Genomic DNA, 15,528 nt, shown 5'->3' on the forward strand with positions numbered 1-15,528 from the left:
CCCCAGGAGCGATGAGTGGCGTGTCACATCAGCAGCCACCCTGTTAGACGTCCTCAAGGTGTTTCCCAGGAGGTGCCATCACACAGCTGGACGCTCCTCGTGACCGCCCTATCCTGCTGAAGGGGACCTGCCTCGTTCCTGCCCTGCTGGAGCCCCATTGTGCTGTGTCTTTCCACTTCAGAGCCCTTTCTGCGCGAGCGGGCTGAGCCACAGCTGGCAGCCGGAGGGGCTCTGCCGCGGCGGGAGGTGCTTCGTGCCAGCCATGTGCCCAGCTGGGTGGCACCCACAGCCCCCTGGCCCCGAGGGCCCGTCTCAGTAGGCACCCTGGGATCTGCCGCCCCGCGCCGTTGATGTTGAGCGTGCTGTGTTTCAGGGTGCTGAGGAAGATGCAGAGGCGGCACAGCAGCAACACGGACAGCGCGCCTCCCGAAAGGTAACCATGCTTTCAGTGTCCTCTGAGAGGGGAATGTTCTCATTGAAGTGTAGGGGTGGGGGTTGAGAAGATGGAAACTCGGAACTGAGGCGGACAGAATCCCTGTGGGTGTGGTGTAGCCAGGCTTTCTGCTCCAGTTCGGGAAGTTGAGACGCAGATTTACTTTTCTCCCTCATGTCAGCATTGACTGCTGCCCACCACAGTGTTCCAGGATGATCCACTATGGCACATGAGGAGCTGGCTTGGCACAGGCAGGGTATTTTGGAGCTCTAATATTGCTGTTTTGGTTAAAAAAAAAGGCGTAATATTATGTATTAAAAGAGATGCTGTCAGGTTAGGATTAAATAACATTTACTGCAGGGAAAGCATAGAAGATTCCTGGGATACTAAGTGTTGTTCCTTCAAATGCAGATTGTAACATTTGGAAAAAGAACATAATATCTATTTTTTACTGTATAAAACTTGCAGATCCTTATGAAAAGAATGTAGGCCCTGAATGGTTTGTGGCACAGTCCTGTGGGGATCCTGAGTGCAGTCAATCTGCAGGGATCAACCTGTATGAACAGAAACTGTTTATACTCCTGTTATTAAAGTGTTTAAAAAGTCTGCTGGGCTGAAGCTTTCAACAACTTAGTGTTTTACAAAGAGTTTGGGTGATCCTTTCCATCTTCCCAGAGTCTGTATTGAGCTTCATGTATGTGAGTATTTAGATGCAGAATGCCCTTAATTCACTTCTGTAATTATAACATCAGCAAGGGAGCCTTGCCACTGTTGTTGTTCTGGTGCTGAGTATTCCCTCGTGCTTTCCTAGAGTTACAGCTTGACTTTTTTTTTTTTTTTCCTGAAGAAGAAACTAATCTAATTAAGCCAAAGATGGAACTAACAAATTTCATTGCTCTGGCTGAGCTGAGATCACAAGTGAAAGATCGTTGGGTTTGCAAGTAGACTTGCACCTTGATGTCATGACCCCTGCTAGCAAGGTACTGTTCTTCATTTCAGGGGAAAACAAAGACATTTTCACCTTTTTTCTGCATGATGCTGCCCAGGCCCCAGTGCAGTCTGTGGGGTTTGTATCAAGCAGGCATGGCGGGGGCTTGAGAGGCACGTAAGGTGCTGAATGGGCCTTCTTGTCTTCTATGCAGAGCTCTCTGAGTTTGTACAAACTTGTAAGACACTTCAGGACCTGTTGGAACAGTCAAAACATATTCAGGATGTGTGTCTGTTCCTGAGTGCAAAAGATAAGCAGAGTAATGTCAGCTGGCTTTTATAAATACTGGGTTTTAACAGGTTAAGTACATGTCATCAGAGAGGCTGAAGGTTTCTAAAAGTAGAACGAAATGCTGTTGCCACTGGTCTTCCCTTCTGGTTAACTTCAGCAGCAGGCTCACAATTTCATCCTTGTTTGTTTTTAAACATGTCCCAGATGAATTCCTTCCTGCTGAAAGCGCAGCCATGTCTCCTGGTGTCTTATTCCAAACAATAGTTGTGCCTTTGTTTGTAACTCTGGGTTCCACCCCGTCTGTTTGTTTGTGTTCCCAGACCCAAGTACTGTCACGTTCTGTCCCCTGTGCTGTGGATCCATCCCTGGATTGGAATCTGAAGTGTAAAATCCGAGAGGTGGTTGGTGAATGTTTCGAACCAGAAGGGGTGTGCCACGTCTTGTTGACTTGAGCCAGTGGAGGGGCGATGGGAACAGAGTGTAGCTGTAAAAAGCCTTATTAGGAGCTTGCCTGGTGGGAAGGTGTGCCCAGGGAGTTTGAAGCTGTCCCCAGAGCGAGGGGAAAGGCAGTGCTCTGTGCCTTGCAAGGGGCCTGGGGAGGCCTTTGAGCCCTTGAGGATGAGAGGGTGAGGGCCCTGTATGTGTCTGCACGTGCTGTCTCAGCTTGTGATCACTGTTTCTAAAGCTGGAGACCTCCAGGGCTTAAAATCAAGAGAGACCAAAGCCCTGCAACTTGCCTTAATTTGTGGGCTCGGCCTCTTGCTGAGCTTATTTATTCTTTACTCTCCTTTTGCAATTTAAAGAGCTATTTGCCGTCTGCCAGGCATTTACTGCCTAGTGATGGTTCTGCTTGTTACCTGGATTGTTCCCTGCCATCTAAACTTGCTTTGTATTCATCTCAGTACCACAGTGTTGACTTCAGGTGAAGGAAGCCTTTTGGTGTTAGGAGGAAGCTGTTGAGGCTTTTTGGAATCTGGAAAGGATCAGTGCCAGAACTAATTCTCTTCAGTGCCCAGAAATTTGGGCACATCCACGTCTAATTTGCCAGGAGTATCAAAACACAAGAATTTCTCTTGACCCATGAGCACCTCCTTTCTTAGTTCAGGGACACACGATCTTCTCTTCCCCAGCTGATTGTGTCCCTTGTTCGTGCAGTTCATCACTGGGTAGACAGTGATCGACCCTCAATAAAGGCAAAAGGTTTTGGGGTTAGCTTTGAGTCAGCTTTGTTCATTTGTTTGTATGCAATATGACCTGTCTTATTGTGTCAGCTTCCAGAGGGTTTTATATGTTTTTCTTTAAATACTAAAGTCAGTGTAGATGATGTTGCATTTGGTATTGGTGTCATTTCTTTGGTTCCTCTAAAAGTCCAAGGAGTGTTTGGGAATTTTGTTCTTTAAATACTCAAGTCAGTGTAGGTGATGTTGAGTTTGGTATTGGATGTGTAATTTGTTTGGTTCCTCCAGTGAGATGTTTAAGAAGCTTGTTCCGGTGCATGTTGGTCAGGTCTGTAGAGGTTCTCTGATCTTGTGAGTCTGGTCACTGGCCTCCAGTTCTGCAGCTGTGACTGTCCAACAGCTCATGGAGGGAAAAGCATCTGTCACCTGTCTTATAAGTTAGTATAAGAGTTTAGACAACTCAATTCCAATTAAACATTGCAATAATAAAGCAAACAGCGCTGGGGGGCCTGGGGGGCAGTTGCCCCGCCCGAGACACACACACTGAAAATGTAGTAAATGTTCCTTTTTATACATTTCCAAGTCCCGAGTTTTGAATGCGGCTGCGTTGAGGCTCGAGTTCGTGGTTCATTGCTAAGTGGTCATCTGGGATTTGTCAAAGATGAAAGCTGCAGTTCTTATCAGCTGTAAATTTTACCAATACTGATACTTGTTTGTTTAGCAAGATGTCTGCAATTATTTTTACTGACACTTGCTTAATTAACAGGATGTCCATGAAACTTATCTTGTTGAATTATAACAAAAGTTCCTTATTTCCTCATACACATAAGATTTTATGAACAAAGTTAACCCTTCTATTACAACCTGGAGACCTCCGTGTTCTCAAAGCGCGTGAGGAGCACTGAACATCTCTCTAGAAAAGCCCGTGACGTTCCGTGTCACTCCGTATTTAATGGCTTTGCTGCCGTTCCCTCTGCAGGAACCGGAGCCAGACGGTCAGCTCGGAGACCAGCGTGGATGAAGGTGGGGTGTTCGAGAGCCTCAAGGCCGAGGCCTCCTCCCCGCAGCAGCTGTTCTCGGGGCTGGCCGGCATCCCATCGGGCGCGCTCACAGCCGCGCCGTTCCAGTCGGGATTGGTGCTGGGCTCCTCGGCAGGAGGCGGCGAGGTGTTCATCCAGATGCCGGCCCCGCGGGAGGAGGGCGCCGGCCGCGCCGAGGGAGCCCCGTTCCACCACCGCCAGCCCTCCCACCACTTCCACCACGGCCACCACCGCGGCTCGTCCCTGCTGCACATGGCCGGGGGCGACCGGCACGGCCACGCCGAGGAGGGCGCGGAGGAGCAGGGCGGCACCCCGGCCCCCGCCCTCTCGGAGCTAAAGGCTGTCATTGGGTGGCTGCAGAAGGGCCTTCCCTTCATCTTGATCCTGCTGGCTAAAGTTTGTTTCCAGCACAAGCTTGGTAAGCACCCATCCTTTTAGAATCCTCTTAGAGGCTTTATCAGGCTGAGGTGTCCCATATATTTATCCGTGTGACGGTGGCCAGGTGTAGTCTGGCACAAAGGGGACATACTCAAATGCGTGTGATGAATTCACCCTACTTTCACTCCAGGCCGTTCTAAAAATATTTAAACCAGCAGAAAAAAATGCTTGATGCCTGCCTGCAAATGGGGATAGTGTACTTAATTACACTTGCCCTAAGAATTTTGATGGCACCAGTTAAAACTGAACGCTGACGAGTCCAGTGAGTGTGGTGCAGAAAAGTATTGAAAGCAGACAGCAAACACTTGCAGCTTGTCACTTCTCCAGAGGCAGTATTTGTTAACAGAGCTTGAAAGTACCTTCACCAGCTCCCTGCTCTGCAGGCCCTCAGCTGAACAGCAGTTGGTACACCCAGCAGAGTATCTGCAGGTAGTTTAGTACTATGGAAATGTTTGCTATCCTGCCCAATTCTGTTCCTTTTGCTGATCTTCCCTTCACATTCCTGTGAGCTGAGGATGTTCCCAAGGCTTCTCCCTCTAGGAGAGGTGGGCAGAGCTTACACTGGTGACTAGCAGAGGTTTATGTGGAGCACTGAAGGGTTCTGAGGGATGGGACACTTGTCTAGCTGGTAGGGTGGTAGCTGTGAAATCAAGTCAAACATCAGCAGTTACATTTTGCAGCTGAGACCTTCAGAGTTCCCTGAAGAATATGTCTGTCCAGGTTTTATGTTTAATGGTGCCTGAGTATTTTAGCACATTACATTGTATGTGTGTGGCATGTCTGAGGATCTGACTCATTCTGAGATTATCAGCACTGGGAAACCAGGAATGCTTCAGGTTAGTCCACTTACAACTCTGACAGGGATTTGGTTAATTCGTGTCTGCAACATCTTGGCCTTTGGACCTGCTACCCTGTAGGTTTTTGATAGTGTGCCCTGCCCTCCATGAGCTGCTGTTGTCACACTGTCAGCTGGCACAGTGCAGCCACGAGCACTTGTGTTCTCCTTCAGGACCTTAGGGCAGAGTGTGTGTGCTGTGCTGGGTGCTCACTGCAGTGCTTCATCTTCATGTACACTGCACGTGGAATACAGAGCCCAGACTGCCCTGGTTTAGTCACCTGTACACTGAAATTCCCAGTGCACCCAGAGTGGCACCCAGTGATGTTCTTCCTGAGCTTGAGATGCTGCTGTCCCTGGCTCAGGGCTGAGCTCTGACAGTGCCTCTCCTGCAGGGATTGCTGTGTGCATTGGCATGGCCAGCACCTTCGCCTACGCCAACTCCACGCTCCGAGAGCAGGTCGCTCTGAAGGTGAGTCCAGTGTTTCACCTCCTTTTATCCCCGGGAATCATCACTCTCTGTGCACAAAACAGCACCTGTGTTAAACCTCCTTCTGCACTGTAGAGCTGAATGCACTTATATGGGCACAGATCTGTCAGGACAAGAGTACTGTGCCCTAATCCCGCCTTCCCCTCCCTACCTCTCCACACTGATGCTCTCCCGCTGTTTCTACCCTATTTTTTGGTGAATGTGGACACAGTAAACAAAGAGAGGACAGGTCAGGGGTGTTGTAATCTGCATCTCCCCGTGCCACTGACTGCCAGTGCCTCTTCCAGCACTTCTCTGCACCTTGGCTTCCCCATTTCAGCAGAGGTGCTGAAAGCTATTTGACTTGTTAATGATGAGATTTAACTCATCAGCATTTAGATCATGTTTTGGGATGTTTAGCTGAAACATTTTGTAGATGTGTTGCTTGTTTGCATCTTTATAATGCTCTGTTAGGAACATGCAGAAACCAGCAGACCTTTCCAGGCCTCGTGATCTTCAGTGTCAGGAGAACAGTTCAACAGCACTAAAAGCACAAGACTAGAATCCCTTTTTTATTAAAATTACAGGGGTGGCACAAGTGTGCACTTGTATCTACCAGCAGCAGTGGAATAAATGTGCTACAAAGCTGAATGAAGAGATGAATTGCACAGCCATGTAATAGATGGCTGTTTACCTTGCACTTTGCACCCCTCTCCTTCCAGCAGTGTGCCCCTTCATCCCCCTGCTTTAAATCTCAGCCTAACATCCCTGCAGAGATCTATTTCCTTAATAAATCAGCTCGCAAGAAAAATGGTGGGTGTTTTCCTCCCAGGAGTAAAATTTACTCTTCAGAATTACCCCTGGGCCAAGACCCAGGACAGGATCTTCTGCCATCCAGCTTCTGTCTGTAATGTTCCAGCTATTTTGAAATGCAACATTTGCACTTTTTTTTGGCCTTCAGTCATTTCCCCAATGAAAAAATGCATGTTCTAGAACCTCCATGACACTCAGGTGTGCTGCAGGTCGTGATGGGTTGTATTTGGTTTAGCTGAGCCTTCCTCTGAGTGACTTTGGATCTATTTATAACCCCCCCTTTGCTGAAGTGTCACTCCAACCAGGTGCCAGCTCAGAATTAGGACAATATATGGAACTGACTTTTTTTTTTTTTTCCTAATCTGCTTGTCACACCGAGTTTTAAATACCAGGAGAGTTTAGATGCCCCAGGAAAGATCCCAACTTTGCAGATTGCATTCTGCAAGGAAGGCTGTCACCTTCCCCAGCATATTTCAATTCATTTCCCTGAAGTTACTTTATTTGAAAGGTTTGCTGTGTGAGAGCCATTTCTGCCTGTGTTTATGTATGTCCTTACCTGGCAGCCTGCTTCTGGGCCTTAGTCCTGTGTAAATAAACTAATTACTGAACACTTAAATACATATTCCTGTCCCCTGGGATGGGCCTTGAGTTTTTCAGCAGCTGAAGCCTCAGCACAACCCCTGAGACTTCCAATTTGTCTCCTCTGCTTCTTTCTCTTGCCCAGGAGAAGAGATCAGTGCTGGTTGTGTTCTGGATCCTGGCCTTTCTCACTGGGAACACCTTGTACTTGCTTTACACCTTCAGCTCCCAGCAGCTCTACAACAGGTGGGCAGCATTCCCGTGCTCCGTGTGGAAGCAGGTGATAATTGCTCAGGGAGGAGAAGAGGGAGGCCCACTGTTCCCCTCACTGGTGTTCACGCCTGAAGCACCTGCTGTCTTGGCTTCATCTTTGTGATACCTCTCAGTGCAGGAGAAGGATGTGTGTCATTTCTGCCATAAATGGCACAGCCAGGGTGTAAATGGGGTGTGATGGCACACCACGTGTTTCAGAGCAGGGTGGATCCTTTCTGAGAGGCACCTCTGAATTTCCACACAGAGCAGGTGTCAGAGGCAGGTAAAGCACAGAGCCACTGATTTTCCTCTTTCTACAGTGTTTTCAGTCTGTCAAGCTTTGAGTCCAGGACAGGAGATAAAACAGCAGTGTTTTACTTCAGTGTCCTCAGGGCTTGGAGGCACTGGGATCTGAGGTAATCTGAGATAATTAAGATATCCTTGCCTTTCAGATTCTCACTAAAGCAGTTCTCAAGGACAGAAAAGTTTGTACCAATGGGTTTGGTTCAATACTATCCCTGCTTATTATAAAGTATGTAGGAACTGTGACAACCAGGAAGCAAAGATACAAAACTTAAGCAAGGAGATGTTAATAGAATAAATAGGAAGAAATGGAACAACATAACAGTTTGAAAGTAATTCAAGTATTGGTAGTTAGAAAGTAGTTTTGATATTAGTAGCTAAAACCATATGAATTATCTCCCTTATTAGAATTTTCTTCATCCCACTGAAGGGGATTTAGGACTTGAGGCTGAAAATACAACGTGCATCAGTTGGGTTGTGGCCACACAGCTCTTGGGTTTGGTTTCTCTGCCAGTTATTTCACTGCTTCCCTGCTTCTTCCCAACTGTACTGTCTGTGGGAAGAGCCAAGGCCTGCCCATAACCCTGGTATCCCTGCAGACAGTTTAGGGCATGGCTTGTTACCAGTGGACAGGCTGGGTCACATTTCCATGGAAAAGCCCTGTTCCTGTGGGTGCTGCTGTGGAATGCTTGAGCTGGTGCATCTGCTGCCTGCTGTGTGGGGACCTGGGACTATTCACAGGGCAGGCTTGCCAAATTAGAAATAGCTGCTTCATGTTTGTTTCTTTCTGGCTCGTTTTTCATTTCCTGGTTTATTTATTTATTTCTAGTGGTTTTGTTTATTTACTGTTTCTAGTGCACGAATAGTAGTAAAGCCTCTGATTCTGTTTCTGTTTTTAGGGTGTAATTTTACCTGTTGTGCTGTGCCAGTGTTGTGAGTATTTTAAATTCATGTTCAGGCCTTTCATTTTGGGTTGGTTATTTTACTTTATTTATTTTTTTTTTCGTTAAGTGTTTGCTTTCTACCACGAGGCTTTCTTAGCTGAACACCCTGCAGATGAATCCTGGTCCTTCAGCCTGAGTAGGGGGCAGTCCTCATTGCTGCTCAGGTCAGTGGCTGCTGCCCATTGCCGTGTGGGATTCTGCTGCCCCACACTGCACTTGTTTCAAAGAGCAGATGTTGAGTAGGGACTTCACAGGGTGAGGTTTTGCATTCAGGTCACAGAATCAGGTGGAGCTGAAGGCACTGCCTGCACACTGAAGGCTCTGTTGCAGCGTGGAGTGCAGGTTGTGGAGATTGTAGCCTCCCAGACCAGGTTTGGGCCCTGTTTGGTGACAGTGGGCAAACCTGCTGGCCTCAGCAGAAATGGGCAAGAGCAAAGCCGAGAGGCCCGGAGGCACCAGGGCACTGATTTGCATGTCTGGCTCCTCCTGCCCTCGGGAACTCCCCTGCAGCTCAGGGCACTTTGGAGGCTTGCTCTGGCCACCAGTGGACACCAGAAGCCTGGGTGAGGTTCTCCCTGGTGTTTGAGCATTGGTGTCTCGTGCCTTTCAGCCTGATATTTCTGAAGCCCAACCTGGAGAGGCTGGACTTCTTCGACCTGATGTGGATCGTGGGCATTGCAGACTTTGTGCTCAAGTACCTCACCATCGCCCTGAAATGCCTCGTGGTGGCCCTGCCCAAGATCATCCTGGCTGTCAAGTCCAAGGTAGGAGCCTCCTCTTGATGTACAAATACTTATCTTTGATAATCTGATACCTTTAGGACACGTTTGCAGCGTGAAGTCCCAGAATCCCGGAATGGGTTGGGTTGGAAGGACCTTAAAACCCATCCAGTCCCACCCCCTGCCGTGGGCAGGGACACCTCCCACCAGCCCAGCTTGCTCCAAGTTTATCCAAGCTGGCCTTGGACACTTCCAGGGATCCAGGGGCAGCCACAGCTTCTCTGGGCAGCCTGGGCCAGGGCCAAATATGAATGGAAGAATAAAAATAAAGAAATCTCTTCCTAAAACTTTGGCACTTGGGTATCAAGGTTTGGGTTTTGAGCCATCACAGACCTGAGCAAGGGTTTGGTGCTTGTGTCTTTGGCTTTCCACCTGGGTCAAAGCAGTAATAGGATTAAATTGAAGCTAATGGTGCCACAAAAGACAGCACCACTTCTAACTAACCATGGGTGAGGAAATATTTTAATGCTTCACATATTTAAATTATTATGAAGTTATACATAGACTAGGCCTGACTTTTGAAACTTCCTCACTACATTCTCTCCCTTAAAATATACCTTTTAATAATTGTTTACTTGTACAGATCTGTTGTACTGCCTCTTTATCCACTTGGTAGCCTCTCCATGTCAGTGGCAAACACAGCAATGTGGATTATTTGCACTCAGTAAAGGAACTTTCTGGCAGCTGTTGGGATGAAAGGCACTATATAGATTAATCCCTGGAAAGTCTCAGGCAGGGCACTTAGGGGGATATCTACACTGGGAATAGTTTTGCTCAGAAATGACAGGGGTGGCAGGGGAGTTGAGCAGTTTGTTCCTGCACAGCAGGGCTATTTGAGATGGTTATTAATTTATTTCTGGCAATTGTCCAACTTTTTTTTTTTTCCTTCTTCTATTATTATTATTATATTTTGGGAGATTAATGTGGTGGGTCAGAGCATAATCCAGCCTGGGGAGGGAGGGAAAACTGATGTGAATAGTCTCCCCAAGATAAATTGCAGTGTTGGAAAAGGTTCACAGCCTTTGCTTGCCTGTCTGAGAGCTCTCCCAAGTACTCATTAATCCTTGTCTGGAGAGAAGAAAGGGAAGGGCTCTTTATTTGCAGCTACAGGGGGAGGCTGGTAAGATCACATCTGCCAGGGGCCTGTAATGACTCAGAGCACAGATGCTTCGTTTTTAATACCTTTCTCTGGATAGCAACATTCCCCAATTTCTCCAAGCCCCTTTTTTGTCCCAGGATGTTGCTGACGGGCTCGGTGTCTCCTGACATCCCAAACTGCTGCTCCCTCCCACCACAAATCTTCATTTCCCCCTCACACACTCTGCACTGCACCCTTAAGCCCACCAGGGGTGAGAGCTGGTGTAACCAATTGAGCAAGACCACCGTGGGGTGGGGGAGCTCCAGCAGAGCCCCAGGACACCCCAGCAGCTGGGACTGCTACCCCCAAAACACCCAAACACCTGCCAGATACAAAGTTCTTCTCGTCCTCCCCGTGTGCTCCTGGGACAGCTGCTGCTTTGAGCCCAGCTTGGGGGTGGCTGTCACTCAGTGCTATCCTGCTGCTGGAGAAATATAAATTAAATTAGAGCAAAGGGAGATTTTGTTCAAGATATACAAAGTGAGAATTTCTGTGCCAGTGTAACCAGCCAGAACAGCCCCCCTAGTGCAGGGCCTGCAGTGGAAGCTGAGGCACTGCCAGGGGTGCAGTTCAGCCCAGCTGTGAGTGGGACACAGGGATTTCATTCCTTGCAGACCTGGCAGTCAGCAGCAATCACAAAGCTTGTCCAGGGATGGGATGTGAGGAACTTTGATCATTGTGCTCTCAACCTCTGAGCAGGCTCTTCGGATTTTTCCTCATTTTGGGGGTTCAAAGGCACCTCCAAAGCCAGTCTGGCTTTTCATGCTGCTCCTTGAGGTTCTGGTCTTGTCTGAAGGCTGGGTGCTCTTCACTGGTGCCAGGCATCTCCTCTGAATATCCTTCTTTTAAGTCTCTCGCCTCTCCATATCCATTGGGATTGGAGCAAGATCAGATTCTGTTCTTTCTCTTAGTCTTCCTTTCTCCCCTCAGTCTTCTCTGGAGACTGAGCACCACCACTTTTTTGAGTCTTTTCTCATAGATTTTTAACTCCAGATCTCATTATTCTCTTCTGGACTGTCTTCATCCCTCCCTGTTTTCCAGAGCATTTCTCCAGCCTGTCAGGATGAGTTTGGATTATAATCCTTCCTCCTGTTGCATTTACAGCCTTCCCCAGTTGAGTGTCAGCTGTAGGTTTGATAAACCCACTCTGTCCCATCAAGGTCATTGATGAAAACAGTGAATAGCACTAAACTCTGCTTACCTCAGATGCATTTTGACAGTGAACACATACAAAATTTGGGCTGGAGCTCTCAGTTCTGCCCCCCTGAAGTATCTGGCTCATGTATTCCTAGCATGGCCCATCCCAGGAAGGGCAGCTTTTGGTGTGGGATAACATTTGGATTTACAGCATCAGTTTATGCTTTGACTGAGAGAAAGCAAACTAATACTGGAAAGCAGAAAAATAAGGTTGTCTTTGCCATCAGAACACAGAGGGCAATAAACATGACCAGCAGTGCTTGGAGTGTGAGGCATGAGAACTGATATATTATATATTATATATAGGGTACAAATAGCCAGAGTTCTCCAGGCTTGAATAACTCAAAAGTGGAATATCTGTGCAAAAAACTCCCCCAGAGAACGAGGGAAGACTGAAAACTTGACAAAATAATCCCAGACAAAATAATCCAAAGCAGCCTGGAAAACAGAGGTGCCAAGGGGGGCTGTGAGGCTGCAGTCAGGCTGGAAAGCAGGGAAGGAAGAGCTGGGGAATGGGAGAGAAAATCAGGAAAAGGACTGATCTCACCCCTCTGGGGTCAGTGGAGTTGGCAGGAGAAGGATCAAACCTGTGGCTAAAGGTGTCCCTTCCACCCCCCCGAGCTGATGGGCACGTGAAGCCAAGTTCAAGGTTTAATTTCAGCTGGGCTCATCATTTCTTTGGAAGGGGGGCTTGGCTCCCAACCCTGCTCTCCATTAAAAAAAAAAAACAGGCAAATAAGATCATTTGGTTCAATATAAAATGAATTAAAGTAAATTAAACTGCAGGAGCCATGTGGCCTGCAGAGCCTTCCATTGTTGCACACCCATGGATGGCAGCTTTTCATTTGCACTGCTAAGGAATGACAGCTTGAGGGGGGTGGAATTAGAAATAGGGAAATAAATAATAAAAAGGCACACTTGCCAAAGATTTCACTTAGGAAATCCCAGGTGCCTGCAAGTCTCCCATCCCCTCCTCATGCTGCTGTCAGCAGTCTGAGCTGGTTATCCTGGAGGATGGAGTGAGACATGGCGGGGAGGGGGCACAGGAAGAAAACAAACCCAAAAGAACTGTAAGAAACTGGTATCCCAGGTTTTTAAAGTACCATCTCCTGGAGGGTGGTCAGAGGAAACCTGGCCTGTGTGTCCCAGCAGCTCTTCAGCCAGTTCTGCACTTGGATTTTAGAGCAGGTACCTCCTTCAGGTGCATTCCATGTTTCCCAACATTTCCTGGCATAGCTGGTCACAGCCCTGCCCTGTTCACTGCCACATTAGGCTTCCCATATTCCTTCTGAAGCTGCATCTTTCTGGTGTCCTGAGGAAATAAAGGTCTCTCGGAGCATTTGAGTCCTCTGGATGCTGATCAAAACATACAGAGGTGTTCAAAAAGCGCTGGGAGCTGGCACGTGGATGAGGTTCAGGAAAAATACCCAGGTGGAGGTGTTCCTTACCTGTGCTCTCTTCCACACTGTGACATACAGGTTAATCCTGCTCTTCCCCAGCACTGTGGTTAAAGTGGTGTTTCCAGACAGGATAGCCCATCCTCTAATTCCCTGCTGACCTTGGATGCTCTCTGGAGGAGCTCTGGAACAGATTCACCAATCTTGGACAACAGTCTGAGCTTTGATCCTCTGGGGCCACAGAACCACAGGATGCTCTGCAAAGACTCCTCTCTGCTCCAGCCTGGGCAGATGAGGTGTCCCAGCATCACAGGCATGGGGTTTGTTATTTACACAAGACAAAGGGTAACTAAAGCACCAGAGCCAGGTCCTGAGGAGTGGGGCTCTCATGTCCCCCTCCCTAACACGCTCTGCTGAACTCTAAAACAGTCACAACTCCCAGGTGCTCTCCCACTTGAACCTTCCAGTTCAAGCTGTCCAGGATGAGACTTTCACAAGTGTTGTGCACTAACTGAAATTCCCATTTCCTCCTCTAATCCCACCTGGAAGTGACTCCTCAGCAGTCCTGCCTGGGTTTTCAGCAGCATCCCGTTTGCTGCTCTGGCTCCTTTACCCTGGCAGCCTGACCTGCAGCCTCAGCAGACGAGCTCTCCTCGCATCCAAATTGCCAGCAGGTCCCCAAAGTTTCTTCCCAGCATCTTCCTGTGTCAGAATACGCCCTAATGCTGCTGGCAACGGAACAAGTGAGACTTGGAGCTTCCCTTGAGTGCTAATCACGACTTACAGTTGCCTCATTGCAACTTCTCTCACTTCTCCTGCATCCCATTTTAATTCCACCGTGTCAGACCTCACCCTGCCCCTCTTGTTTCCTCCTCAGTGGGGGGCACAGGCGCTTGTGCAAAGCCTCATGTCAAAAGAAACCAGGGAATGGAGGCTCAGCTGGGCTCTGGGGGAATTAGCATTGCCTTTGCAGCTGCAGCTTGCCCCCTTTGCTCTGTGTATGTTGGGATTGGATTTTTAATTACGCTGTTCCGTGCTGTTTCACTGCAAGACTCCTTCCCCCCGTCACCAGTGCCCCGAGGATGAAGGTGAGGGATTGAAGGAAGCTGTTGTAGCAACTGGAGGGTTCACAGAAAACAAGAGGAACATTCCACAAGTCCAAGTTTCTGCGCCACGGAATTAAATTCTGCCCTTTGCTTCGCCAGATAATCCCTGTGTGGTTCTAGAAGAGTCATGTACAGCTGCAAACTGGAGTCAGGGCTGCAGCTTTTAATGGTAATGTGATCTGCAAAATGAAGTGCTTTATAAAAAGTGTAATCCCAGACAGCTCAGCTTGGACACCAAAACAGCCTTACCTTGACCTTCATCCTCCTGTGCCTCGAGTTCTCATTTAGGAAGCACGGAGCACAGCTGTCCCTTAGGCCAGCACTGAAAATAAGGGGGTTTTTAAGGGTGTTTTTGTAGTGGTGATGTCATAAAGGGACTGAAGACATTTTAGAAGTGTGCTCTTCTGAGCAGATCTGCCATCAGGTGATGAGGATTTAACCAAATACTGAGAAGCTGCATGCTTAATGTGCAAAAAGGGTTTCCCCACTACAGACTGAAATACTGCATGTGCAGAGGGAAAATTGCAGCTGTGTGAAAATCCTGAACTCTCCTCTTCCCAAAGAAGTGCTTGACCTGAGGTATGGAAGTTGTCTCTCTGTGGTGAAGGGGGCACAGAAAACAGAGGGTTATACACAGGCCGTGGACTCGATTTTCAACAAAGCACTGGAGAAAGGAATCAGAATTTCCCAGGGCGGGATCTCAGAGCTGCTGAACTGGGATGCCCAGCACAGCCCTTCCCGCAGGTGCTAGGGAGCTGTTTGCTGGTGGGGCAGGGTCAGCAGTGTCCTCCTCACTCCTGCTCAGGCTGAGCAGCCTCTCCAAGGGTTTGGGGGGAGCAGAGCCCTTTGCTGCCCCTTGTAGGGGACATCACTTCAGGTAATGTCCTGTTTAATCTCTGCAGTGCAGGTTGGCTCCTGCACAGTCCTGTCAAGCATTGGGACTGACTCACAGGCTCACCAAAAATAGATTTTGCTGCTCTTGGAGAGCTGTTTCGCTCCATACAGTAGTGCATTCAAGAGAAGATTCCCAGATTTACACTGATCTTTATGAAATATCAACTCACCTAACAGAGACAGGTCTTGCCTTATTTCAGGCTGTTTCAAATAGTTATATTTGTGCTTAATATAATCTTGCTGGGGAAAAAAAAAAAAAGCTGAAATACTTGTGCTGAGTTTTTCAGACAAAATACAGCTGGAGACAAAGATTCGTCCGTGAAAACTGTCCCCCAGATATCCACATGTAGCAAGGCTGAGGAGTGGCAGACAGGTGTGCTGGGTGTCCTTCCCAGGGATGGGTGCTGTCTGCAGGAATTTGCTGCCATCACAACTCCACCTTTTGCTGCTAAAACTGCAGGGAACAACCCTTGTTTTCCAAGCTTCTGGCTCAGAAGGAAGACACCCCCCCCCC

The 15,528-nt window shown here is 48.2% G+C and overlaps 1 protein-coding gene across 1 annotated transcript in view; it reads left to right on the top strand.

The window, feature by feature from the left end:
- Positions 1-176: 176 nt before the first annotated feature.
- RNFT2 (ring finger protein, transmembrane 2) overlaps positions 177-15,528 on the top strand; it is a 22,707-nt gene continuing 7,355 nt past the window's right edge. Inside the window, exons 1-5 of the mRNA XM_027905328.1 lie at positions 177-433; positions 3,810-4,288; positions 5,539-5,615; positions 7,150-7,250; positions 9,114-9,267. Coding sequence (XP_027761129.1) covers positions 351-433; positions 3,810-4,288; positions 5,539-5,615; positions 7,150-7,250; positions 9,114-9,267 — 894 coding nt within the window. The 5' untranslated portion in view covers positions 177-350. The remainder of the gene's footprint in view (positions 434-3,809; positions 4,289-5,538; positions 5,616-7,149; positions 7,251-9,113; positions 9,268-15,528) is intronic.

This window comes from Empidonax traillii, unplaced genomic scaffold, assembly GCF_003031625.1.
Source record: "Empidonax traillii isolate 1590-97213 ecotype Southwest subspecies unplaced genomic scaffold, ASM303162v1 scaffold1142:size416873, whole genome shotgun sequence".
Classification (NCBI taxonomy): Eukaryota; Metazoa; Chordata; class Aves; order Passeriformes; family Tyrannidae; genus Empidonax; species Empidonax traillii.